The sequence below is a fragment of the Alosa sapidissima genome, chromosome 24 (genome assembly GCF_018492685.1).
Source record: "Alosa sapidissima isolate fAloSap1 chromosome 24, fAloSap1.pri, whole genome shotgun sequence".
Classification (NCBI taxonomy): domain Eukaryota; kingdom Metazoa; phylum Chordata; class Actinopteri; order Clupeiformes; family Clupeidae; genus Alosa; species Alosa sapidissima.
This window is the reverse complement of record NC_055980.1, coordinates 23,647,895-23,659,701: the sequence shown is the minus strand read 5'-3', so window position 1 is coordinate 23,659,701 and position 11,807 is coordinate 23,647,895. Positions and strand designations below refer to the sequence as shown.

The 11,807-nt window shown below is 41.2% G+C and overlaps 1 protein-coding gene across 1 annotated transcript in view; it reads right to left on the bottom strand.

The window, feature by feature from the left end:
• Window positions 1-7,956: 7,956 nt before the first annotated feature.
• LOC121700173 (receptor expression-enhancing protein 3-like) overlaps window positions 7,957-11,807 on the bottom strand; it is a 57,559-nt gene continuing 53,708 nt past the window's right edge. Inside the window, 2 exon segments of the mRNA XM_042082976.1 lie at window positions 7,957-8,386; window positions 8,603-8,745. Coding sequence (XP_041938910.1) covers window positions 8,312-8,386; window positions 8,603-8,745 — 218 coding nt within the window. The 3' untranslated portion in view covers window positions 7,957-8,311.

Genomic DNA, 11,807 nt, shown 5'->3' with positions numbered 1-11,807 from the left:
CATTTTAAAACTTCAGAATCATCCAGTAAGTAGTATTGGAGCCATTATCTGCAAGTGGAAGGAACATCACTGCATCATTAACCGGCCATGCACAGGATCTCCTTGCAAGATTTCGAACCAGGAAGTCAGAAGGATTGTCAGAAGAGTAGGCCAAGAGCTAAGGACCACTTGGAGAAAGCTCCAGAAAGACTTGGATGCAGCAGGTACAATTATTACAGAGAAAATCATAGGTAATGCACTCCACCGCCATGGCCTCTATGCACACTCACCCCGCATGACTCTATTACTGAAGAAAAACATGTCGAAGCTCGTTGAAAGTTTGCTACACAACATTTGGACAAGCCTATGAAATACTGATAGAATGTATTCTGGTCAAGCGAGAGCAAAATTGAACTTTTTGGATGTCATACTACACACCATATTTGGAGGAGAAATGGCACTGTGCATCACCCTAAAAATACTATACCAACAGTGACGTTTGGAGGTGGTGGTATCATGGTGTGGGGCTGTTTTTCATCTCATGGTACTGGCGGACTTCTTACAGTTGAAGGAATGATGAATGGAGCCCTTTTGTTCCGGGAGAACCTTGTCATTCACCAGGATGATGAGGATGAGACATGGCTAGACCTTCCAAGCAAGACAATGATCGAAAGCATTCAGCAAAGGAAACTCAGAAAAAGGAAATCAAGGCCCTGACTTCAATCCAATTAAATAGTTTAGGAAGTTAACTAAAGATCAGGATTCACAAGAGGGACCCCTAGAATCTTCAATATTAAAAGACTATCTGTTTAAAAAAAATGGGCCAAAATCACACCGGAATACTGCGACTGATTAGTTTCGTCATACAGGAAATGCCTTGACGCTGTCATTTCAAATAAAGGCTCTTCCCCAAAGTATTTAAGAAATTTCAGCAAGCGTGTTCAATACTTTTTTCCTGTGTCATTCCACTTTATTATACATAACTCAATTTATGGATTTTAATGTTTGGATTTTTTTTATATGGGTGGATTATCCGAGTTAATACTAATGTCTGATGAAAATTTCATGCAAATAGCCTCATTGGATTCATCCTTACTGAAAAAAATGTTGACGTGTTCAATACTTATTTTCCCTGCTGTATGTGTGTGTGTGTATGTACAATTACATATTACATGTATGTTGTGTCATTGGTGTCTTGGAACATGTCTGCCATTACCCTACATACTGTAGTACATGTATCAACTGTGTTGGTACACATTTATTACTCTTTTGATACAGTGGAATAAACCCATTAAAATAAAGTGTACCAGTTAAGCAACGTACTGGCAACGTAACTGTGCTAGCTGGGTACTTGGTATCAAATGATACATCCTTCTGGGTTATAAAACAGACGAAGTGACAGCAAAATAATAACTTCATATATCTCGATTTACCTCACGTTTTTGTCTGTTTTTGTGGCAAAGCATGTTTATAATCCAACGCTATTGTGTGTTTCTTTATGGCAAAGAATGTTCATAATCCGGTTTTGAGATCCTAGCAAATTCCTGCATGACATCCAATTCAAGGCTCACATTGAATCCCAATTTGTTCGACAAAGAAACACCTTTTTTCCCTTTACTTTGTTCATGGCAATGCAGTAAAAAGTTGTAGAGAACCATGAGTGCAGAACGCTAAACGTACGTTTAACTCGGGTCAAGTCAGGTCAGATCAGTTCGTGTCACAGATATGGAGCGCAGAAAGATCATTTTTAATCACTAAATTAAAAAAAATGGCATTTATTTCTGTAAGGCGCACATCACATATGTCTGTAAATTGCTTAGACCCAGAGAATACTTCCACCATGGCAATGATATTGCCAGATTCAGGACAGTCTGCCCTACACACACATGAAATGCATGTAAAGCTACGAGCTTGCTGTGGTGAGATACATGTCAAAATATAAGAATTTGTATAATACACTTTTTATATTTTAATTCTTTTAAAAATCAATGTACTAATACATGAAATGATGGCAGATCTGGATAGCCTGCCGGAAAAAAAAAACAATATATAATATGTGTGTGTGGCACTTACAATGACCAGAATAAATCCTTATGAATAAAGGTAGTAAAAATGCCCTGAAACAGCTTAGGGTAGCCTACTAAGGGTTAAAATATACATATATTTAAAAAGTAGAATCCATGCAAAAATACTTAAAAAACAATTATTTAATAAATATTTCAGGAAAATATAAGTTGTATGTGTATGTGTTTATCAGTTCCAAAGTTTAATAAATTAGACACTGATGGCACAGTGCTCTGTTTTAAGTCTTTTTTTCTCAACTAAAAATGCTTTGCGCTGGTTAGGGGGTACTTGGCTGAAAAAATATTTCACAGGGGGTACATCACTGAAAAAAGGTTGAGAACCACTGGTTTAGTGTAAGTTCACTGACGAATTAAAACGTAAATTTCCATGTTTTTGTCTCGGTCGAGATCAACATGAAGCTGAGTGCCTGACCTGCAAAGCAGCCAGGCACTTACTTGTCGGTCGCAAACAAAGGTGCCAACGACCTACAGGTGGGCTACACAATGTTCAGCAAAGCATCGAACGGCAGCGAGGAGTGAGAGCTCATCAGCTAAAGTGAGAGTTTTTCGACCTTTACATTACGTGTCCAAAATCATTTTGATGGCACTTAAAAACACAACGTTCCATTCATTCATAATAGCCTAAATCATTCAGTCATGAAAAGAAAACAGCAGCAGCTTAATATTTTTCAGGCGTTTAACCGACATTCTCTGATACCTCCAACAACGGCAATGAGGCTCCACAGACCCGAGGGGGTCATCCCTATGTTCCCCAGGTCCTATGTTCCCCGGGTCCTATGTTCCCCGCTCGGGGTTAGGGTTAGGGTTATGGTTAGGGTTTTAAAAAAGGGTCCTATGTTCCCCGGTCTCATACAAAGCGGGGAACATATAGGACCCAGGGAACAGTAGGCCTACGCTCTCGACCCGAGGCAGTACAGCAGCGGGGGAAAACATCCAACCAAGAGGGAGGGAGAGCGAGACGTCCAGCGTTGCCAGAGGAGGTATACTGTAGGCAGTGGTTTTCAAAGTGGGGGCCGGGCCCCCTGGGGGGCCGCGAGGGGGTGCCAGGGGGGCCTCAGCAAGTTGGAGGGGAAAATAAAAGCAACAAATAAATACATTTGAAACATTTAAAATATACTTTGAGGGTTGTTATACAATGCCATTATAATAATGTGACGCATATCTGAACATATTTCCCATGATAATGACTGGTAATAATAGTAGAGTGATAGCTCTCATATAGCAGAAAGCCCCAAATGCATTTTTTACACACTGTATGCTCCATCGCGATGTGCTTGTGGCTAAAATAATTAATTAGCTTAATGTATATTTACATTTGCCGTAGTATTGTCGATGGGTTTAATAACACATCAAGGGGGTCCTTGGCCAGAACCTAGTGGTATTTGGGGGGCCTTGTCGTGGAAAAGTTTGGGAACCCCTGGGCTAAGGCACCCGGTAGCCTAAACCGCTATCTTGTTTTCCTTCACCATCGTCGAGCGAACAGCAGACACTTAACCGAACTCGTTAACTGGCTAGCTTACAGCTTGCTACCGACGCCACTTAGATAGATAGATAGATAGATAGATAGATAGATACTTTATTGATCCCTAGGGGAAATTCAAGGTCACAGTAGCATACAGACAACATACATACACACATTCACTAACAGCAGAAAAAGTAATTAAAAGTATATAATATAAAAAAAACACAACTAAGCAATACGGACTGTAGAAGATAAAGAATATACTAATATACTAAAATTCAAATTATACTAAATAAAACTTAATCTAAATCAATTCGAAAAAACAGTATTCACATAGTGGGTGATTAATCAATCAGGTGCGCTTGCAATGACTGAAGCAGGGACTGAGCCTGTGGTCCTCTGTGCATAAGGTAAGGTAAGGTGCTCTTTGTGAATGAGTGTCATGGTGATGGTGCAAATGAGTAAGTCAAACAGTGCAAGAATAAAGTCTATATATCTAAATAAGTATATTAAGAAAGGTATAAGTGTGGTCACAGTTCGGCTGTGGCATGGAGGGAGGGGTTGTGCATATGTGCTAATAAAGCACGCAAACAGTGAGGCAGAAGACGATGGTAAAATGGCTAGTGGACAGACAGTTCAAGACATGGAGGTGGTGAAGAGGCAGACAGACTATGCGGAGAAGTCTATTTCTCCTCTTCCCTTAAGTGATGCATTGAACAGTTCAATGACCCTGGGGACAAATGACTTCTTCAGTCTGTCTGTTGTGCAAGGCAGTGAGCAGTGTCTCCAGCTGATCAGGATCTACTGCTTAACAATAGTGCTGTGGAGTGGATGACACTCATTGTCCAAGATGTTGATCAGTTTGTTCAGGGTCCTTTTGTCAGATATTGAAGTGATATCTTATCTTACACACGACTATAGCTCTTAACTTATGAGACTTTTGTCTGTACACTGTTACAAAACAAACAAACTCATTACACACAGTTCCCGAATAGACAACTGGCATACCAAAAGAAAATAGCTTATTTACAAAATTATCTCTCACATCTGGATCCGTTCACCTGTAGTCAGTCTGACTACCGTTACTCCCAGCGCTATTATTATTGCAGCGCTCGTGCACTACTCAAAAACCCGGGGACCCCTGTATGAACTGGGATTGGCTGTAAGCCAGTCTTAATGTTCTATGGGTTAGAGTGCCTACAAATAAACTCTTGAAAGTTCTCAACAACTATTTAAATATTGGATGTAGTTTTACATATTTAAGTATTAGCATATTTATTAACTTATCTATTTAACTTTATATCCTAATATTTATTTTCCCTGTGGGTTACATGTGTAAGCTTTTCATTGGCATGTGGAAGAAAATGTAGTGTATGCAAACTTTTCATGTGCATGTGCAAAAAAAGTGGTGTGCGTGCAAGCATTATATACATATGCAAGAAAAAGTAGTGCATGTAAGCATTTAGTGCATATATGCAACCTATTCTTGATATATGGCCGCCTCATACATTTCATTTCCTAGCAGGGAACGACTGTAAACAATAATTTTATTATATTATTATTTTGTTTAATGTAATTTTATTTCATTCAGTCTTCATCCATTCCTCTGTTAATGTAATAGAATGATTCACATATTAGGATTTTAGTTCCCCATACATTTGAGAGTTGGGTGTACTGTTTTGGTTTTCGTGGGGAGTGGTTTCCCCACCGGACGGTTTAGAAGAGAGTCTCTCTCCACTCTCTGCAAGGCATTATGGTCCTTCTCTGAGCTGTTAGCCTTCCACACTGTGATGCACTGGGTCAGTGGCTCTATGGCCTCAGGGTAAAAGGTTTTTAGAATCACTGGGGGGAACCTGAATTTCCAGACTTGTCTTAGGAGGTACATTTGTTGTCTGGCCTTTTTAACCTGAGCTTGGATGTGAGTGGTCCAGGTCAAGTCCTCAAAGATGTGTACTCACAGATATTTAAGTAGCATTACTGATAAGTGGAACAAACCTCTTTAGGTATAATGTTTAAAAATGCATACAACTACAAGAAACACCTCACCTATGATTTTATAGATTTGGTGAATGGTTTTGCTGTTTAAAATTGTACATATTGTGGTTTTGTATGTATAGCAATAAAAAAAAAACGTACCTAATTTCACAATGACTATTTCATATAATTTACATTATTAAAGATGTTTCTTTTGTGATCCTTGTGCGCCAAATACAATATGACATCTAACATCGCATTTGGCAAAAGGCATTTCCAGATGCCCAATGGATCAGGTACTTTCACAAAATACCAGCTCTTGAGTAGTTCTGTCAATCACTGCATGTTGGTGGCTGTGTGGAACCTGGGTGGCTGGTGTAACTCACTAGAGGACAGAGGGGGATCTAGTCATGATTTACAGCCCCGGTCCTAGAAGAGCAGAACCAGATGCTTCGATCTGTCCCAGGGAAAGGACCTGCTTATGCCGGGACGTGCCACATCCATCACGGGACAGATGTGTTTCAGATGACTGGCAGGGGAAAGAACGCAGGAACCAAAAAAAAAAAAAACTAAAAATGGAAATGCTTTCTAGACAGGTCAACAGAAAACTTTCTCCCGCTTTCCAGGAGCAGTGCCAACTAGATCCCAGGAAAAACTAACCCAAGCGCACCCACCCTCTGCGCACACACACGTTCTATGAGAGACCCCCCCCTCAGTACAGGGACTTGAGATCGTCCAACTTTGCTCTTGTTACGGCTGCCCTGCAGACGCTTCTATCCAAAGCCACTTATATCAATTATATTCCACTACGCTACCTATTCAACTTCCGTACCGAGTGGGTCAGTTTGGAAAACAACTGGGTCTTTGTGGTCCACACAAAATATGATCTAAACTAGTCTAAAATGAGTTAAGTTAAATATTATAAATATTGAATAGTTCAATAGGCCTGATGTGCAGGATCCACCCATATTAGGCCTGATGTAAAGGAACCACCCCTATTCAGCCGATGTGTCTCCACTTTTTCCAGGACCTATAGGACCAAACATGCAGCCAGTGCTCTGCGATGGCAACGCTAATTGGAAATTCAATCTATAGCAGCAGCAGCAAATAACAACAGAAAATGAAACGTGGCGATTTTATAGACTGATTTGACATGGAGCTATACTCTCATTCAGGCGTAATGATCCAGTCACTAACCAATTTGCCTGCTGCAGCTCAACCTAGTTGCTGCAGATAGCCTACGGGGACTATTTTCAGGTGCTGCATGATATCATTGTGCTGCTGCGCCCATGGTGTTCTTCGATTATTACGCTGGGATGAGAGTATAGTTCCATGTCAAATCAGCCTAGAAAATTGCAGGGGTGAAATTGGTAGACTTCCGAGGGCCCTGACATTTAAAACGAGACATAGAGAACTTTGAAAAAGCACTGGTAGTTTACTTACAAGAAATAAAAAATGATGCAACATCATATACACAGTACGTTTTGGTTCATCTTTGGAAAAAGATCAGACACTGGATTAATATTTCTCTCAAACTTTATTCAAAACCACACAAATGCAATTCCTGTACAAAGAATGCAAAATATAACCCACCCAATCACATGTGCACACATGCTGGTGCCTGGGCTTCTGGTTAAAAAAAGAGGGGGAGCGAAATTGAGAGAATGAGAAAGAGAGAGAGCGAGAAAGAGAGAGAGCGAGAAAGAGAGAGCGAAAGAGACTTTGGTGTAGAGAGCAAAAGAGAGCCTTCTAAGGACAATACCAGCCAGCTTCGATGAGATGAAGGGGGAAGTAACCATGACGACTTCACAATGTGCAAAAGAGGTTTTTTTTTTTTTTCAGTTTATTTTCCCCCCAAAAACAGCATCTTGGATCCTGGACTAGCCAGTAATGCATTCACACAAACACACACCAACACACACACACACACACACACAATTAAAAATGTCGTTCCCTTTTTTGACTTATTGGTTTTTATCAAAGATTCTAGAACAGAGCTCTATTCTAGAATCTTTGGTTGTTATGCTCACGTACTGTAAGTAGCGGCTAAGGGACACTTTTGGTCAGCTGGTGAAGGTTCTCTTTCAAGTGTGCCAGCGAGAGTAAAAGATGATATTTAAGATGGTCTTTGAAACAATTCCTTGAAACACATAGTCTGCAAGGCAGCATATTACATAGACAGCAAAATATATATAAAACTGACCCACATCCATAGAATAATGACCAAAAAAAAAAACCCCAAACATTTAAAAAATACTGCACTACTGAGAAAGACGTTCGTACCTTGAATCCTTCCAATTCATGAAACAGACATTAAGCATGATTTATTTAAAAATCTAAGAAAAAACAAACAAACAAACAAACAAACAAACAAACAAACAAACAAACAAACAAACAAACACTCTTAAAAGTCTACTAATAAAAATTAAAATACATACATTAGAATCTCTGCCCGTGATATCCTCTGTCTGAACACATGATACATGTTTCATTGATGATGATTAAAAAAAGATCATAATAAATAGCCACACTAAGTATTGCAACGACAGGTGGGGGGGGTCTGTCAGTGTGGAGAGGAGAGGAGAGGAGAGGAACCCGCCACCCGATAAAGAAGTTCTAAACGCAGAGCAGAGGATCACACTCAAACACTGACATGGGGTTTCTATGAGGACACACACACATACACATGGACGAACACACACACATACACATCCACACACACATACACTCTTGCATATGCTGAAACATGTGCATGTACACACACACAGAAGACAATGCCTCTCCAGATCAGTAGTTGTGCTCTGGGGTGCCCCTATGATGCATAGTTGTTGGGGTTCAGTGCAGGTCTTTTCTTGGTTTTGATTCGCAGGGAGCCATACCGAGCCGCCTACACACACACACACACACACACACAAAGGGAGAAAGATGTGGTTCGTTATTTATGACGATGCTCATAAATGTAATATGTATTTTATCAAATACACAGCCATCACACAGTAGTGTGAATGTGGTTGTGTGTGTGTGTGTGTGTGTGTGTGTGTGTGTGTGTGTGTGTGTGTGTGTGTGTGTGTGTGTGTGTGTGTGTGTGTGCTTTTACACTTACGTCCTTGCGTAATCTGGAGCGCGTGATCTTGACGCTTTGGGATCGCCGGACGCCTTTGTGGGTCACCGCCTCGTCCTCTGAGAACACAGGCTCTTGCTCATCGTCGTCGGTACGGTCATCCTGCTCGTAATCGTAATAGTCTCCTGAGGCCAAACACACACAAAAAAAATCATTACTATATCTACACAACCACACCTATTGGTCAGCCACTTGTACATATACACAGTAATTTGACACGATGAACTTCCGCAAACCAATTTTCTATTCTACACACAGATACCTATATAACAGATAACATCCCCTTTAACGAGACAGTGGCTACTGAACCAGATTCTAGTCAAGTCCCATCATCCCTGTTCCAAGAACAGGCTGATTCCAGCACTGGTGAAGTCAGTGAAGTTATCCTCTCATCATGTCCGGATGGGACAAGATGACGCATCATGGTTTTTTATGGTTTCATTGAGAGTACATGACCCAGACACACCTATCACAACCGTATTACATGATCAGGACAGTGGCACATCATAACCAGATTTGATCATGTCATACGGTTAAGTTTGTATTTCTAGCTGTGGTAGACCACGTGTGTGCATCAGCCTGAGCCTGCCAATCCAAAAGTGTTTTTCCTCTGCCAGAATGTGGTTAAATAATCGATCAATTACAACAACATAAGCAAGTGAGTGACTTAGCCAGAACATGGTTCAGTAGTCTGTATATGACAGCAGCCCCAGATGAACGTCCTCCTCATCCCACCACTACTCCGTAAAATGAGATTAGATTCTACTCCGTCACACCAATACACATGATATTAGATTCTACTCTGATAATTGGGCAGACCTACTGGGTATTGAGCTAATGAAACAGTTAGCGTCTGAAGTATAACATATTGGGGGAATTGTATGATTTCCAAATAGAGTGCACAAAGGGTTTAAGTATCAACGCTACAACTTGCAGAATTTGTACACAAATAAGGACCACTTCTGTTCACGTCACAAGAATATGTAAGAATGTGTGTTCCTATAGTTTCACTGTCGTAGACTAAACAGGTTATGGAAACGCTGAGATGGCAGGTTTGATTTATGACATGAAAATGTACACCTGCTCATACTTATAACAGCACCATGCCCTGCCAGCAAATGCTCCCCTTGAAGACATACCCATTTTTCACCTTTCAGTGAGTGGGGTCAATGAGTGCATGCAGTGATCCCACACGTGCTACAATGACTCCTCACTTCTCACACTAAGGTGGCAAATGCCACGGCACAGTCAACAGCTGCCATGGTGCTTCATTATACAAACTGTCCCCTGCTGGCACACACACACACACACACACACACACAGCTCATCATGTGCAGTCACCTATAGATCCAGTCTGGACATGCTGCATCAGAACCACACACACACACACACACAGCTCATCATGTGCAGTCACCTATAGATCCAGTCTGCACATGCTGCATCAGAACCACCCACACAGCTCATCATGTGCAGTCACCTTTAGATCAAGTGCGGACGTGCTACATCAGAACCACACACACACACAGACAGACAGTATGGACGCGCAGCATTGGAATCCCCCCCTCCCCCCACACACACACGCCTCAACATTTGCAGTCACCTATACAGTGAGTTTGGAAGTGTAACTCAAGTAACTGAGTTTGGAAGTGGAACTGAGAGAGACGCTTCGGTCTGAGAGCCGATTTCTTTGTGGAGAACTGGCCTATATTATCCCCCCCCCCCCCCTTCAGTCTCTCTTGCTCTGCCTCTTTTTTCTGTCTTTCTCCTTGAACACTCTACTGTTCATCAAAGGCCAGAGCAATCATGTGGTCAGCCCCTCAGGCTGGGGGTCAGTCCTGTCCTGGCAGTACCAAGCTCTGCCTTTCTTCTCCCCATCTCACCCCAAAATGTGAACCACACACGGGTGCACACACGCACACACACACACACACACACACACTCCATAACTTGTATAGGCACTCTGCAGGCAGCTATCGGAGAGCGAGAGCAGTCTGGAGATGGACGACGAGAGGTACACACACGCACACGTGGGCAGCCGTGGCCTACTAGTTAGCACTTCGAACTTGTTACCGGAGGGTTGCTGGTTCGAACCCCGACCAGCAGTGGTGGAATGTAACAAAGTACAAATACTTCGTTACTGTACTTAAGTAAATTTTCCACATATTTGTACTTTACTTAAGTAAAATTTATAGTGCATACTTTTGACTTTTACTTCGTTACATTTTACAGCAATTATCTGTACTTTTACTCCGCTACATTTCTACAACACCATCGTTCCTTTTTACGATACATTTTATGATCAGTTTTTTTTCTCTCTGACAAACACGTTTGTTTTATCGGGGGGTTGCTACCAAAGATTCTGGAGCGCTACGTGCATTCTTAGAAACATAAGCTTCTAGTCTAGACCAGGCAAAGCGTGAGCTTGTAGCCATCTGCATTCGGTAGGCTATATTCGCCAGACCCATGGCTACACTGTACATGCAACTGTGTTCTGTGCCTTTCTCTGTCTGTTATCTGCAGCGTTAGGGCCTCCTCTCCGATGAGATTGCTATCCGCGGATCAGCGAAGTTACAGGCTATGCCCATGCTTCTGTCACACGTCTGATCATTTGCGGCACAAATGAATGGTAGACTATTAATGAACCGGTGGCCGGAAAAAACGTAACATTTTCCAGATTAGGAAATATTCCTTAATTGTGTGTGATTAAATAAAGATGCATAGCCTACAATTGGGGGGTAGTAACGTGAGCGCTCATTCAATGTCTATGCGTCTGCGCAAGTGAAACTGAACTTAATCATAAAGACACCTTTCTCAGCAACTTTTCTGTTCAATCAGCATAATTGGCATTACGATCCACCCGACGTTTCCCTTGTCTATCCCGTTAAACTTCAGGCTCTCGTGTTTTGCTGAATGATATTACTCAGCAGATCACCCTAGTAGATAACCAGAATTACAGTCTCTAGAATTGTAGGTCAGAATGTAAACTGGGCCACAGATGGTAAGGATAATTGCATTAACTTAAAACTATCTAGTCGAGTATAACCTAAAACTAGCTTAATTAAAATGCCACAGCCCATACTGATTTTTCCTTTTAGAATATAGATATTAAGAGAATAAATCATTATGCAAATACTTTTACTTTTAATACTTAAAGTACATTTAAAAGCAGGTACTTTTTACTTTTACT